Raw genomic sequence first — 16,870 nt, 5'->3', positions numbered from 1 at the left:
TGGAGATGCAGATCTCATCACCAGTCGTGTGCCTGAACATAGGATGAAGTGTGTAGCACAGCTCCCATTCTTCAAAACTATGCTTACCTGCTCCGTCAGTTAGCGCGTGGATCTGGTCACAGAAACGATGTGCTGGACGAGCAGTTTGAGAACCCTGCGGAATGTCTGGGCAGAAATAGTCTAGGGTAATTACACACATACACCAAGCTAACTACTTTATCTTTCAGAGCAGTTAAATCTTTTGTGAGCTAAGTGCGTACAATGTCTTATCCCTGTATGATACCCTAAATGCACAGCTGGAGGACGTGTACTTGTACCTTAATTGTATTGTGGACGTGAGTAGGTATCACTTATATTAGGCACCGGAGGTGGAGGAGGAAGTCGATCTGCCACCATTGTCCGAGTAAGAGCAGCTGAAGAAACAGATCAGGATAAAATAACTTGCTGTAGTAGAGGACGATAGCCTTTGGATGATGATTGGGCAAGCATTTGCCGTCGGCTTACCAGATGACTTTGTCATGGACGGGCTACAAGCAAACAGCGCTGTTTTCACAGGTGTTAAGATTATGCTGAGAGATCTCGTTGATGATGGGTACACCTGGCTACAAGCCAAAACTAACAAAGCAGGTTGGGCAACCCGCGACAAGTGCGGAGAGATGCCAGAGGCGGCCATGCCAGACGCCATACAGGCAATGGCGATGTACATGTCGCTAAGCTCGAGACTATGATAAGTGCATGTAGAGCCTATCACGGATGGGCAGTATTTAAATACATTGTATTTAAAATAGTATTTAAAATATGTACTTAAATACAGGCAAGAAAAATGTATTTATATTTAAATACCATTTTAGGCATATTTATATCTAAAATACACTTAAATACACATATCTCATCCTTCCGTATTTGTGGGCTTCTCTCGACGTCCACATTGTTAGCCTCCAGCGATGAAGGGTATCTTGGTTAGAGGCTACAGGTCACTCATCCCGTGTGTTTGGGGAAAACAGCACAATGTGCGAATGAGGGCATCGCCACCCCCGTTGCTTCAGTCTTGGAAGCGGGGAGAGAAATGAGAACACCAATTTGGGAAAGATGTGATTCGTAACCCTCTTGCGTCACTTGACAAAGTCTGTTATCTAAAGGGAACCCCTAAAATGCAATCGTTAGCAGCAATTCCACTCAGTCATTCACTGGGAACTCAGGAGAATGGCTGCAGCGCACCGGACAATTTTTTACTAGAGTCGCTAAATAAGCTTCGAGTCACTAAATAGCTTATTTAGTGACCCTATTTGTGACGGGGAGTGTTTCACTGTCGTCGCTGAAGATGGAAAGTCGAAGGAGGCAAGGAAGCTGGTGTATGCGATTGGGCAGAAACATCTCCTTGAGTCGGAGGAGCAGCAGGGGGGAGGTGGGGACTGGGCAGGACAGACAGCAAACAAGAACTGACAACAACGACTCAAAACCAGCAAATGAGCAAATGAACACTATACTCAACATAGAGAAAGTGGAAGAAGCGATAACGAGTTCATTAGCTGGTTTTGAGTCGTCGTCGGTTCTTGCCCCGTGTCTGTCCTGTCTAGCACCCCTCTCGCTGCTTCTGAGACTCAAGGAAATGTTTCCGTTCCATGGAAAGTCGGTCCACACAAGATGCTGAAATCATCACACTGCATCGTGGGAAAGTAAAGAAGTATGTGGGCATTGTGTCCAGTCGAGATGCATCCACAGGTGCTCCATTTATTATAGAATTTAAAAGAATAATGTCCCTGGACGGCTCAAAGTATTTACGGAAGTAGTTACAGTATTTAAATACTGTCTTAATGTATTTATATTTTGTATTTAATTATTTTCATCATAAAGTATTTATAGGCAGTATTTAAATACATGAAAACAGGTAGTATTCTGTATCTATATTTAAATACCCGAAAAGTGTATTTATGCCCATCCCTGACACGGCATCACAGAAAAATAAAGAAACATGTGGGCATTGTGTGCAGCAGACATGCATCCACAGGTAGCTCTATTTATCCACTAATTTAAAAGAATAATGTGCCTGGACGGCTCAAAGTATTTACGGAAGTAGTTATAGTATTTAAATATTTTCTTAATGTATTTATCTTTTGTATTTAACTACTTTCATCATAAAGTATTTATAGGCAGTATTTAAATACATGAAAACATGCAGTATTTTGTATTTGTATTTAAATACCCGAAAGGTGTATTTATGCCCATCCCTGGAGCCTATAGATGAGCAGGACTGGCAAAGAAGGCAGGCATGCTCCAGTGTGCCACTGGAAGGGTAACCAAACAGATTGTGCAACATATTCCAATTTGCATGCTTCACGACAGAAGGTTAAGATAGCCAAATATGCAATTTCTTTACCTCTAGTGAGCGTATTTATCAAGGGACAATGCTCTCACAAAGCTTCCACGTATCACAGCTGTCCATTTTAGGGACTTGAGATCAGGAACGTTCTATACTTGGGAACGAGCGGGGACCCGTTGTGACAAGCTGTGGTGCTCTGAGTGTACTGTACTTTTCACACACAGTGACCTCGTCAGAATGCACATGGCACTATGGAAACAGCAATGCGAGATACATATTCATCTTCATTCACAGAGCAATAATGTGCTCAGAAGATAGTGTGCTTACAAAATGGTACACTGCACACTTTTGGTATGGAGATGGTAGTGACAGTGATTGGGGTTTTTATTAATGTGCAAACGTACTGTACTATGACACGTTGATGGGCATAGCGTCAAAATGACATGTGGCTTTGCATCGCAAGGCAGATCATGGATATGAAAGAGTGCAGTGAAGGTCTTGTGTGGTGTGCAGTCATTCAGTGTTCTTAGAACCAGTAATTTTTTTTAAACTTTCAACATAATACAGCGCAGCAGAAAAAAAATACATACTTCACTCTCACTTTAAGCATCAACCCGAATGTATTACCTGAGGTCAATGATGTTGATAAGAGACAATATTGCTACACAGAGCACCCGAACCAGATGAACATCCACGTTTAGTCAAATTTACGTACATCTTTTCTCTAATTCTAATCTAATCTAGATACTACATATTCACCTGATTGTGAGTGGCAGAACTAAAATGACAGGTGCAAAAATCCTGTATTTATTACAAAGAGCTTGCTAATTATAAATGTGACTGTATAGCCATGTTTATAGATTTTAAAAAATGTGAACCTGAATGTAGTGATGACAAAATACCAGCATTAGTATGTGGCTACACCATTGGTGGTCCTGATACTTCAGAAACAGAACCAACTGGAATGTATTTCACATCAACATGCATTTAATGAAACACAATTTCCGGTGGCAGTCTGTTAAATTTCCCCTCTTTCTTTTATGACTCGAAGAAAGCTATAAAAACAAGTGTGCAAGCAGAGTGCAAGCAGTGTGCAAGCAGCAAGTGTGCAAGCACTTTGTGCAAGCAGATCAAATAGGGTCCGTATATGTTCATTTTTGTGTGCAGGGCTGAACTTTGCAACACCCAGATACGGTATGAAGTATTGATGCTGTGGTATGATGAATCCCGACGGCAAAACTACACCTCCATAACTTCACAGCCTGCAGGACAGATGCCTCAATCAAACAGTAGGCTGAAGCAGTAACGAAACAACACGGGTACAGTGAAGAACATGCTTTTTTGAGGTGCACTCCTTTATGCTGTGGCTGTCGCTGGACTTCATGGGTTTTGGCTACCACATTGTACTTGTGCCTCAGCTTTCAATGTCTTGTTGCTATGTTTGCAAGTCCCATCCTTGTTTCTTTTTCATTATTCTTCTGTCCTGTGGGAAGAGAAGTACAACTTTGTGATAATAATAATATCAAAGCTACGACCATATTCAGCAAATGATGGCTAATGCAGAAATGCACATCAGATGATGATGATGATGATGATGATGATGATTTGTTTTTTTTTTTTGTGCAAAAGCTACTAGGGCTATACAAATGCACATCGGAGACACAGCAATCAATTTGCAATGAAACACATCTAAACGAATAAAATGTATAGCAATATATGAACAGCCAAAATCTCTCTCTAGTGACTCGTGAATTGATGTATGCAAAAAGAAAGTTATGAATGGAAGGGATAGAAAGTATCATAATGAAAGCAGAGTGTTATTCAACTTGATATAAACCACAATTATTTATTTAAAAAAGTGGGGTATTTCTTTTTTGCTGCAACAAATTTTCATAAAAAGGGAAGTTGCCTTAGGGTGTTCTTACTTGTGTCACTTGATTACACGACAGGACTGCTTCATATTTTTGTTAATTAGGAACTAATTAACAGATATATTTTAACCAACTTTTCAATTATCAACTTGACAGAGCACATTGCAATTGCGATATTAAAGGAGCTCAGAAACCCTGTAAAAAACTTTCAGTTCCAAACATGTTGTGAAAGCAGGTAACTTAACTTGCACACATTAATTAGCACACAAATTTCCTCTGTACTCAATATTTTTTAGAGGAATGAACACACTCAAATATAGCCACGTGTGTTCCCGCTCGACTCGCTCCGAGGAGGAGGAGAAGACATCATTGGTGATGTCAATACGGTCCAAAGGGTACAACCGCGCTTCTGTCGAGGTAAGTGCTGACCGGTTCTCTTTATTTATTTATTTTTTATTGCTTTCTTCCTGTCCAGTGGTATGGAGGACATCGAAGTGCTTGTGGAATATTGATACATGTTCCCACTTTCAGAGTGAGAAACTGGGACCTTGCAGGTATGCAGAATGATGAGAGCTGTACGCTGTACGGTCTTACGGTCTTAATTGTACGGGCTTTACGTGTCGGCAGGCACAAATTTAATCGATGTTGTTGGTCGCCATGCGGTAACGAAAGGGCTTAGCATTCCCGTGTTTCTCCTGCGCTAGAAGTGAGTCAGATGGAGTTGTTAAAATGCATATAAAAAACTTCTAGTCCACAGAATTTTATAATTTATAAATCTTATATTTTTTGATTCAGTATATGACCTACTTTCACTTGTATGCGATATTTACCTATCAGACGCTTCCACTAATTTTTAAAAGGCAGTAGTCCCGGTAAGGAACTACAGCCCGATTGTGTAACGGGAATTTCAGCGGTAGCACTTTTTTTTTAATCGCCGATATATGCATAATCACGGTGACGGCATTCTGCGCCGATACTGGGAAGTGACCCGCGTTCGAATTCAGGTGCCGGCTGTGAAGTCGGCCAAGGACGCACTGTACCCTTCGCGTTAGTCGTGACGTTGCCCGTTTGAGTGTGGCCAACTACTTGAAGCAGTTCCGTCAAAACTACCACCACCTCCAGGGTGGATATGTTAATTAAAAAAAAGAGAAAGGGAAGGCCTCCAGGCTGTGCTTGAACCAATATCTTTATATCGCTCTGAGGGTTGCGGCAGTAGAAATTAGATAATCTAACGGAAGGACCCTCTCTTGTCGGGAGCCAAAGAAGATAATGATCCAGAGGAACCTTTGCATGTTTTAAAGGAAGACAGCGGTGGACAGACATATACTTAGCTCACCGTGGGAGTTAAATTACCACTTGACCGCCATCTGACACCTATTAGCGCATCTTCAAGGCCCCGGTCTTCAACTTGTGGTTATCCCATAACTCGCGTTAAGTGGTGGTGGTGGTCACGATCTCTTGCACGAATCTACCAAAGCGGCTTCGGAGCCCGAGCGCTAAAGTTACCGAGCACTATGTGAAAGTTGAAGACTGGGGCCCAGGACTTCTTGAAGGTGGTACCTTATGTAGAGTCCCGTTAATTCGAATCCTGTTAAAACGAGTCCTGTTAATTCGTGTTCCTTACAGACTTCCGTCAAGGTCAATGATACAGACAGACACCTGCGCCGAATGCATTCAGCGTCCGCTTGGTGGTGGTCATGCTGAAGGAGGTCGTGGGATCGAATCCTACCGCTAGCCGTGCTGTCTGAGGATTTCCCCGGGTTCCAATACGAGGATATAGACGCACAGTTTACCCTGAAGACGACCCAAGTCATTCATTATCATCACCTACCTGTCTTCCACTCCTTCCTGCTGTCCTTTTCCCCATCCTTTTCTCCATAACCGAGGTGATCCTGAGAGGTAAATATCCTACGGCGCAGCCGTAAGGTATTTCGTAGCAGACAACAGGAAAGGACATTACGGTGTCGTCTGCTAAGTGCGCGATATACGCCTCCTCCCATATTCTTGTTTTTTTTCTTCCACTAGAATACTCTATGGAGATGTCGCACATGTGACTACTCGCGGGGTAAGAGGTCATAGGCATTCGCTGATAGCTGTTATCTGATCCTTACAATCTAACGGGGATCACGAAGAAGTAAGAAAACGTGTCGTTGGTGTATGGTGTCCATGGTGATTGGAAGGGGTTGATGGTGGTGTAGTGTGCATGGTGATTGCACGTTGAATTTGAGGTATAATACAGCTCAAAGAAAAAGACCTACACCCTTAAAAATGATGGTGGTGGTGGTGGGTGGTGGAAGGGCTTGCCGTTCCCTTAAAAATGAACTTCACCACGTAACACGCTTCCAGCCAACCATCATCCCGAATGACGTCTTTCTCTCCTCTGATTTGTTGAAAACGGGAGGCGTACGCCTTTTTGTGACACTTATGCAGACATGTTAATTGTCACAACAAGAGTGTGGCAGCGCCACACGGCAGAGAACCGTTTCTGCTGAAAGGATTACCTCTCCGATAACTGCGCAGTTAGCCACCCTGTGGCTGTGATCACCTTCGCGGATCATGACCGATATAATCAAGTAGGTCGTGAGTGAGACGCACATGTTCTTACAAGGCACGCGCATTGCTCAGGTGAGCCTTTGTATAGTTCACCATAGCCTACGTGTTTTATTGTTCTTCTTCATCATCTTCTTCATCGCTGGACGGTCCCCAGTCGATCGCTCCAGTATCCTCTTCCTCCACTTCTACTTTGATACCCGAATGCTGAACGGCGGAGAACTTGCCCTTTGCCGTAAACTTAACGATGCTGGGATCTGGAGTGCGTGTGAGTAATTTCTCTTGCGCCACCAGGTTACTCACGGGGTAGCAGTGCAGCAGCTTCCCAGCTACAGGCTGCCGATATTTCACAGCTATGCATCCTTTGATGGTTACCTCAACGGCCCAAGGGTATTCCTGAAATGGGGAAGGGACAGACGGTTGGTATCAGAGTTAATGAGATAAATAATGTCGTTTATCCGACTAAGTGCTATGAGACCAGAGATGTGCTGTAACTACATTCTTAGTAGTTTAATTTTACTAACTACTGCGTCAAACTGTAGTTCAACTATGAGAAGACGGTGAGCACCCATGCTCTGAACGCACACGCATGGCGCAGCGCACGCCCGTCCATACAGTATCGATGTAGTCATATGCCATGCAATGATACAGTCATGGCCTCCAATCTGACGACAGAGGGGCCATAAGTTTTTTGAATGTGCTGCCTGTGTCGGATCGCTATATGTACCCTGATTAACACAACGTACGTACTTTCTGCTCATGCGCCGTCGCTTTCCTGTACGCAAACTTGACAACGAATGCCCAGAAAGATTCCAGGACTAAACGCGAGCTCGCTGTCGAAGCAGCAGTGGTGCCTAAAACCACCCAGCGCGGGCGGGTGTGCTCGCGTTGTCGGGTCGGCACGTACTAGGTTAGTTATATATGAAAGTAACCAAAGAGATTGAAGTGTTCAGAACGAGAGCCCGCGCGGTGTCTTGAGTATATTCATTTTCCGAATTTTGACCAAGTGTTTAACTAAGTGTGTGTTTGACCAGGTTTCGCGTTATACACCCTGCATGGAAAATCAGAGGTCAGCCTGCATGTCGAAGAAAATGAACTAGGACTCCTGCACTGAAACGTATACAGCCACCGTTGTCAGACTGCGCCCGTCCAGGATATTCGACGACGGATTCGTCTTGACACAATAACTCCTATAGAACTCTAATAGTCCGTAGTAGTTACCCTGGGTACGCGTATATAGTACAGCGCGAGAGTGGTGACATTATTCTGGTTGCGGACTTTTAGACGGCGCATCATAGCCGGCACTTCGTCGTCTACAGTCGAGGGATGGCGCAGCGAGCGAAATGGTTCGCGTAGTCACCGCTTCACAACATTTTGGCGCTTGCTTGGAAATGCAGTACCGCTGATGTAACGTCTTCTAGCTCCGTAATGCTGACCGATGTGCAAGTTTCACAGCTGGATGCATGCAAAAACTGCACGTGCGACCTCCTCTTACCTGGATTGACCATCAGCAGATACCTGAAGAAGGGCTTCAACGCTAAACCTTATTTAACAGTATGCTATATATGCCAGCTCACCGTAACAGTTTCGTTGACGACAACCCTTGCCTTGAGCGTCGTGCCTGGATGCACCACTTCGCTTCTACTGGCCTGGAACTCCATGGGTACGTCCACACTTTTGTATTCATCTTTGTCGAGAAGTAACGTTTCCTTTACGTCATTTCTCAGGTCCATTTTAGGAGGGGGCGATACGCTAACCTTGATCAGATAGTTGGATACCAGTGCAGTGTCCGTGCTCCAGGAGTACCTGTTATTGATGAGTAGTTTCTTGTCTAGCACAAATGCTCCCTTTTTTTTCAGAATAGTTCGGAAAGTCCTCTTGATAGAGTTCTTTGACGGACTTCTGCACTGTTGGGTTGGCATACATGATAGTCCCAGGCGTCAGGTCTACTTTGTACCTGTAAGTAGGTGTGAGATATCAGAGAAGAAGCATAGGCTTTTTTGTAGTGGTGGTGGTGGACCTATCCCAGGTAGCAGAGTACGTTGGCTCAGTACTGGCTCGAGACTGGTTGAATCGGTGCCATGTTGCGACCTTATCGACGTGGCTTTCTTAGAATTTTGTGAACCATGGCGCTATTGGTCTAAAGCCGGCAACTGCCGTTCAATATTGACTGAAGATCGGTGATCCTTGCGTAGTATAGCCTATGATCTATTTCAACCTCTCTTCCACGCTTCAAATCACCAGGAGGCATTTCTACCAGCGAATTTAGTTAATGCTGCTCGGAACACAAGGAGCGTAAATAGTTCTGATGTAATTTCAATCGCAGTTATGCGTTAATTTTAGGCTATGTGGCGCAAGCTTCCGCTCGTTCGAAAGGGAGAAGTATATAATTCATCCATTTATACGTAATAAACTGACCTTAAAGGAGTTTGGACACTTTCATAGGTGTGGTTCATTACATTATGAACGCATTGTACTGCACGCAAGAATACTGAGGAAAGCGGAATTCTTCTGCGTGTCGTACTCAAGGCCCTCGAACGCACTCCCCAGCAAAGTGCGGACGTCACGGAGCCCATAATTGCGTCCATTGCTATTGGCAGCCGTATAAAGCACGTGACTCCTCGTGCGCTGTGACGTCAGAGCCGCACGAGTTTCGGTATTCGCGGTGCCCTTTTCCTCCGCTTCTATTACCCTCACTGCTGTGAAACTTTCAACGCAGGTTCACGTCGCCCCCCCCCCCGTCCCCCACTCCTACCAGCTGTCCTCTCTCCATCTGTTCACGTCTTTACGCCGCTCATAGCCACAGTTGCTTCGCGGCGCTAACACGAAATTAAAAATAAAATAAAATAGTTTCACGTCGGTGCAAAGAACCGTGTTTAACCTTCATCTGGGATAACTTGGGACGACCTGTCGCAAACCTTTTAAGCAGATGATGATACCTGATGATTCATACCTGTGGTACTCGATGGTGAGTTTGATCTCGTCTTGCCTCGCAGATATGTCCCACCATTCCACTTGACTTCCTGTACCTTTTGCCGTATCATCAACGAACTTCTGAACTGCGTTCCTCAGGTCGAAAACTTCACTACCTGTTGTTCGAGCATAAGGAATGTTGTTGTTATCAATGTTCTGAACGGTTGTTCATCGTTGTTCATAGTTCTAACAATTTCATACAGGAATTACGGTGACATGACGACCATCAAATGGATATCTTCCGAAGTGGAAATTGCCGACTGCCAACCATCGGCCAGTGGTCGGTTTTTGGTTTCGCAAGCGACTTAGTAGGCCATTGCACCTGGACCAATGTCCGTCTGATATCGCTCACAGTGGATGGTTGGCGAACGACTTTGGGCCGTCACAACTTTGTGCGACGTGTCGCTGGCGTGCTATTGCGAGTTCGGCATAATAAAGGCGGGCCAATATCGGCCCGTCACTGCAAACAAAATCGAAAACAATGTAGCTGCTACTCCAAACAAAAAGCAAGAAAAGACTCTTTGACGGCTGGCAAAAAGTCGGATGACAGTTGGCCAACAACTCTTACGGCCATCCGACGTTGGCGCAATGTTGCGTAGTAATAGGCAGAACGAGGTTTGGCAAGCCGTCGGCCAGCGGGAAGAGCTGTACCAAGAAACGAGTTCGCTGGCCAAGTACTTGCGAAGCACGGCTAGGTTGGCCAGCCAAGCCCTTGCAAAGCTTCATCCAATCTCGGGATGTTGCCTTGGGAAGAGGGAAACGCGGAATGGTATAAGTTCGAGTTTCGATTGTCCAAGTGATTGTCTGAACCTAAAAGCAGTAAGAAACAGAGACGCTCTCTTCGGGTGAGCTGATACGACGAGCAATTCCTCATTTCGGTATTGTTTGTGCACGCGTCGAATTAAACTTAGACACATCGCCCTTGATTTTGACTGGCACGCGAACAGGACTCTCGAATTTGTGGAAAGCTCGCGAGACAACCTGTGTATAGTACCTGTTCTTCCTCAGGAAAGAAATGCAATTATTTTTCTTTGTGAGCTGTTTGATTCTAGTGGTCTCGGGCATATTGGTAGCTTTGATGATCCTCCCACTCTCTATGTTTTGCACTTTGAAATGCTCGCGCATTGTGCATTGTGGGACTTTTTTGTGCTTTGAAACGCCGTGCTCACTGTCCGTTGTGGGACTTATGAGCAACAAACAAAAATACCCTACGCTGCGAGACAATTGAGCATGAATATGAGCGACTGCTTCGGCCCTATACTTGGCACATTTCAGGCCGGTCGATGCTTGGCAAGTCTTTGGCCAGGGTACAGATCCGTATCAAGAAACAAGCTCGTTGGCCGATAACGCCCAATCAATCTCCTATCTATTGCCAAGCTTGGTCATAGTTGGCCCATCGTTGCTGTTAATCGGTTAATCGGTGCTGTTAAATGGCTGGAGCCATATAGCCGACAAAGGGCCGGCAACTGCCCAGACTTGGCTCTACACTGGCCCTGTGTTGGTCCCATGTGTTATAGGTCCAACGTTGGCAGTATTAAGTCGGGCCGGTTAGGCCAGCATCAGTCCCCAAGCTTGGCCCAACCTTTTTTTTTTTTTTTTTTTGCAAGGGCGGCCCAACGGCTTTCAGGTCGGAAGGACACATCGGCCCGGCATTTTGCCGACGTTGTTTTTCCCTTTGGGTTGCCCACAAACGATACTTTCGAGAAACTATAGAAAGAAGCAACAACAACAACAAATACGTTTTTACGAGTGAGTAATTTTTTGTAGTTAATGTGGGGCTTAACGCTTTGATGAACAGCAGAAGAGGTGAATATAGCAAAAACAGTTGAGAACCACCCATGTAGGGGCCTTACGTGGCAAACCAACCACGATTACGAGCAACGCCATCCTGGTCCGTCTATGGTTTTATGACGTCCGGATTTTCCGGTACACCATAATGTTCGCAGCCAACTGTTTACAAGTTAAGGGTAGATTCGGTCGTACAGTTAGTCAGACTTGGGCTACCTGCGTGTGGTGACCAACGAGTTAGAGAGGGAACAGTGTGCGCAACCGCCTTGGCGAGGCTCCAAGCGTTGATGCCAGTAGGCGACCCTCTCCTTTCTCTCTCGCACTCCTTCTGTCAAGGCAAAAACGAACGAAGAGCGAACTGAAGGACCAATGAAACGCGAGTGCACGGCGCACGTTGGATTGAAGCGGCCGTGCATGCTGGAGCCAGTACAACCTTTTCTGCACGAAAACGATCGCTGAATTCGCCGTAAAGCCGGTTCCTTATCAGACAGCGCCAAAGACTGATGGGTGCTGACACGCGACCTTCCAAATTCCCGCATCTTTCGGCCTCAGTGATTTCTCTGGTAGTCTTATTCGTACATGTCACCATCTCACGGTTCCGTTTTGTGACTGTCGTATGGTATCTCTTCCGTATAGGCGTGGGAAAAGTTGGCGGCGGCATTGCGGAAACAATAAATACCGCGGAACTTCGAAACGTACGCGCGCAAGGACGCTCACCGCAGGAGTCCCTAACGTTCGCCATTTGCAAACAAGGCAAGGTGAGGTCAACATGGCGCCATCCAGGGTGCCAGGGCGCCATCAGATATGGCTGCCGGCTTATCTCTCTATTAACCTTTCTATCTCGTTGGTGGCGACAGGCTGCAAGTGGTGCGTAATGCCCCCTCACGTCTCTCTCTCTCTCTGCCCCTCTCAAACACACATATAAAGAAAAAGAAGCGGCGCGCTGAGCCAGTAGGGGGCCCAGACAGCGTGCTCTATAACACACACAAGGCACATGTACAGGGTGTTTCACCTAAAGTGATAAAGAAAATCTAACTTCTGACGGACTCGCCGGAAGACTTAGATGGGTAGAAATCCAGCGAACCGGTAGAGATGTAGGAAGGTAGTTGCCTCGGGACAGAAGCCACCGATATTTCGAACAGAGACTGTTCTTCTTCTGGGCACCGTCCTCATCATTGGCATGGTATTTAAAGGGTTAGGTGTGACGTGTTTAAAGGTTCATGCGAATTGTCGCATGTCGCACTCCTCCGAGCTGTTGACCCACAATTCCCATGAACCTTTAAACACGTCACGCCTAACCCTTTAAATACCATGCCAATGATGAGGACGGTGCCCAGAAGAAGAACAGTCCCTGTTTCGAAATATCGGCGGCTTCTGTCCTGAGGCAACTCCCTTCCTCGCCGGAGGACTGGATCCTTTCGTCATCTACTATAACTGGGAACTTTTGCAGCCATCATTTAGGAAGGCTTTGGACAATTTTCAATTGCGGGAAATTTATTTTTTTCAATTGAACTTTGAAAATTGCCAAGCGAAACTTACTTACCTTTTTTTTTTACAGAAACATGAAGTCCTCCACGGATAACTGCAGACCCCACAAAAAAAAATTGCGTACAATATTGCGATAGAAATAGTCGAAAAAAAAAGTAAAAATCACGCTCTAGCCCCGCCTGCCTGATTTTCGCAAAGAAGCGCGCTCCAAATGTGCGTCTGGAGGTGGAAGTGTCCCCGCTTTCTGCCTTCTTGGTGATAAGACTTTTTTTGTGATAAGACGATTGTCACCAGCATCAAGGTCAAAGCAGGGGAAAGAAAAGTAAGACAAGATGCGAGAAAACTTCACCTCTCCCCGCATATCTCGTGCGCTCTTCGACAATCGAGCAGGCAGGGCTAAAGCGTAAACTTTACTAAAATTTTTCGACTCTTTCTGTTGCGATACTATGCGTGTTTTTTGTTGGGCCTGTGGTTATCCGTGAAGGACTTCATATTTCTGTGAAAAAAAGAAAACACGTATGGTCCGCATAGCAATTTTCAAAGATCCATTGAAAAAATGAATTTCCCACAATTAAACATCGTCCAAGGCATTCCTGAATGGTGGCAAAACCTTCCAGGAAGTAATTGACGGAAGTCCCGCAATCTTCACCGGCGAGTACGTCGTCAGTTAGAATATTTTATCGCTTTAGATGAAACACCCTGTGTACATGCTATGACTACTTGTTAATACTCAACAGAAAAAAAAAGAAAAAGAGATGGAGTATAGAATACAAATAAGTGTACTTGCTTTTGGATTTCGGACTCAATTGACGGGCTTGAGAGTGGAGAACCTTCGTGAAAACCAAATGTAGTCAACCAAACAAAGTGCCTAAGAAATGAACTATGAAAGATGAAAGGAACTGAAAAGGCTAGCCAGCTGTAGGATTGGAACCCGCATCTTTCGGATTACCGGTCCAGGACTCTACCAATTCAGCTAAGCTAATACGCCTTCTCAGCTACTTCAAACTTTGCTTTATCTCGAGGGGCAAACCAGTCTCTGTCTCTCTCACTCATCCTCCTTTCACTCTTACATTTTTGCTCACTCATACACACATGCATACGACGGGATCCACGCAAGCGACAACTGTTGAACAAGAGAGAAACTGATGTTCTGAGGCTGGAACAACATAGAAAGGACAAACAAAATCTCACAATCAGTTCATCTTGTAGCACGGTCAATTTTATGCGTTGCATCTTTTTAAACATATTATCTTGTTGCGGGGCAGTGAAGCGAGTTCACGAGTCTCTATACCTCAAACGGAGAACGCGTACGGTCGACCGCGAAGAGCAAGAAAAAAGCATAAAACAATGTATAGATAGTGCTAACAGATACTTGCTAACTCAGCGCATTTGCTGGCATCATGCAACCTGCGTCGGCGTATTCTCTCCGTATAGAGTTACGAGCGCGTGGTTCTTTTATCAGACACTGACGCTCCACAATAGCTGTAGAATGCAGAAAAAAAAAAACCTTACGTGTAGAAGCACCACGAAGAATGCTCGCCGTACACACGACGGCATAACGGCCAACGCACTTTCCCGAGCTGTGTCTGCTGATTCTAGCTGCTGCGTTTTAGCTGACGCGTACTTCCAACGCTGTTGCTTATCCAGGCGTTCTACATTTCTGAGATTTCGAAGACAATACCTAATCTCACTTTCAGAAGTTGTTTCTTATTTCTCATTTGCGTCGGGACGAGTTCTGCAATCAGGGCAAATGTCAGCGAGGACTCTTTCCAAACCATCCGTCATGTAAACAAGACTCTGCAGCGATGCAACATCGTTATAGAGCCCGTGGCAAAAGCGAAATTACGAAAGGATCGTGATGCCGCAAGCTGCTACTTTCAGTGATCTTTTTTTTCTCGTCTTGACAGCGCATAATTAAACTGAGAAACACAACAGCAGAAAAGAAGCCATATGATGACGTCACACATGGTGAGCGCCACAGGCCACGTGGTGCTCATTTCTCATTCTCCCCAGTGCCGTGTATGCCAAAGGGAGTCTCGCCATTAATGGGACCTGCCTATACCTGGAGCCCCACCCACTTTTGAAGCTCTCTGGCCAATCATGAGGCAAAATACAGTTCAATATATTAATCCTAGGCTATCCAAGCTATAAATTATCTGTATTCGCTGGGCGCCGACATTTTCGGGGAACTGGATTGGATTGGATTGAATTGGATATTCCCTGACGACCAAGCAACATAATGGATTTTGCGTCCACTTTTAACGGCGCCATCTGAATTGAGAGGGGCATGTCGGTAAGACGCAGAATAGCAGAAGTAGCAGAAGCAGAAGTGCATGCTAGCAGAACTGATTGGCAGATAGAACCGCTAGTTGGAACAGCTTGCCAGTATTATACGTATTTTGACTATAAAACATAACATGATTGAATCGAGAATGGGCAAAGGTGTGTACATGAATGAAAGTATGTAAAAATGCAAATTTTTGGCAATCCGTAGCGTTTTTTTTCATTTTACCTGTGATTGCTGTTGTTGCTAGGGTAACATGGACCACAAAACATGTTATTTTCAGGTAAACATCGACACTGGAGCGTGATTTAAAGGTGATTTGCAAGATACTTGCAACAGAATGTAAGTAGTAATGACAGGACACAGACTGCCGCCAACGCACATCTTGGTCTAAACACGATTTAATTAGCAATTAGAGTTAATTGGTACCCCCACATTAATGAGCACCCTCCAGGGTGTCACCACACTAATTGGGCATCATCTAACTCGTGTCCAGACCAAGCTGAGCGTTGGCGGCAACCTGTGTCCATAAAAAAAAGATTGAGATAGACTGGAGAGAAAAACAATTTATTCAGAAATCAACGATGTCGCGGCGAAGAAATGGCTCCGGAACACCCGAGTGACCAGCGACCGCCATGTTTCTTGTTGGCGGCGGGTAGTTGCAGAGATCGACGAAAGGAGGCCACCTAGTTGCAAGGCATCACGCCAGATGGCGCCACCATAATAGCTCTATGCGAGAAAGACAGAGAACAAGATACTAGCGGCAGGTAAAATTGCAACACTGCTCAACAAGTCTAGGCATGCCAGAGTGTGTGGAAAAGGTCTAACTGCTACTGCCAAACAGCACGGAGAAAACAGTACACATCGGGGAAAAGGCTTACGGGTGACCGGTTAGGCCTAACCACAGCATCACCGCACAGCACTACGCAGCTAACACAAGGCAGGATCCGCAAAACGCTGGGCACACAACGCTAAACATGCGACAACACAAACAAAAGTCTGCTACGGTTCAGTGCTAAACAAGTCTAAACATGCACGTATGGGTGAATATTAGCAAAGGCAAACATGCGAGAAAAGGCTTAACACGAGCACGGTCAAACAACGCGCAAACATCGAGCACGGCAAATCACTCACCTTTTCCCCCGTGGCGACGGTGCGACCGATCCCCACGACAGCCAGGCACAAACAGACCCGGCGCAGGAACTGCGGAGCGACCGAGCGCACGTCTGCACTCTAGGAGAGCCAGCGAGCAAGTGACTAGGGCGCCTCGCTGCGGCCGCTACGCATGCGCGCGCGGACACGCGCTTCTTGCGTTCTTTGCGCCGCTGGTATCCAGCAGTCATCTTCTCGCAGACGCTCCCGTTTCGGTTTTGCTGTCTGCTCCTCCCGCTGCACGCTCTTCTAGCAGTAACGGGTGGCTTCTCCATTTCGGTTTCGCTCTCGTTTCTTTGCGCGTGTTTATCTGTATAAAGGCAGTGCGCTTGCGTCATCAATACGTGAAAATGTTCAGCTACGACTCGTTACAAAATTGTTCCCGTACCCACGCTTCTTGGGAAGAAATGGAGAATGAATGTTTCAACAACGAAAGTCCCCGTA

General features: G+C 45.6%; 1 protein-coding gene across 1 annotated transcript; it reads right to left on the bottom strand.

Moving 5' to 3' along the window:
- Positions 1-2,584: 2,584 nt before the first annotated feature.
- Positions 2,585-11,699, bottom strand: LOC135385171 (uncharacterized). Its single transcript, XM_064614357.1, has 4 exons — positions 9,695-11,699; positions 8,319-8,698; positions 6,848-7,137; positions 2,585-3,803 (listed from the first exon to the last, which is right to left on the bottom strand). The coding sequence occupies exons 2-3, from the start codon at positions 8,661-8,663 to the stop codon at positions 6,853-6,855; spliced, it is 630 nt and encodes a 209-aa protein (XP_064470427.1). The 5' UTR covers positions 8,664-8,698; positions 9,695-11,699; the 3' UTR covers positions 2,585-3,803; positions 6,848-6,852.
- Positions 11,700-16,870: the final 5,171 nt, after the last annotated feature.

Source organism: Ornithodoros turicata, chromosome 2 (genome assembly GCF_037126465.1).
Source record: "Ornithodoros turicata isolate Travis chromosome 2, ASM3712646v1, whole genome shotgun sequence".
In the NCBI taxonomy this organism is placed as follows: domain Eukaryota; kingdom Metazoa; phylum Arthropoda; class Arachnida; order Ixodida; family Argasidae; genus Ornithodoros; species Ornithodoros turicata.
This window is presented reverse-complemented; position numbering and strand designations above follow the sequence as displayed.

Coding starts and splice junctions, on each gene's coding strand:
- LOC135385171 (XM_064614357.1), bottom strand. CDS start 8,663: ATGCCAACCCAACAGTGCAGAAGTCCGTCAAAGAACTCTATCAAGAGG. Junction 7,138..8,318: donor TCGTCAACGAAACTGTTACG/GTGAGCTGGCAT, acceptor TCCCCATTTCAG/GAATACCCTTGGGCCGTTGA.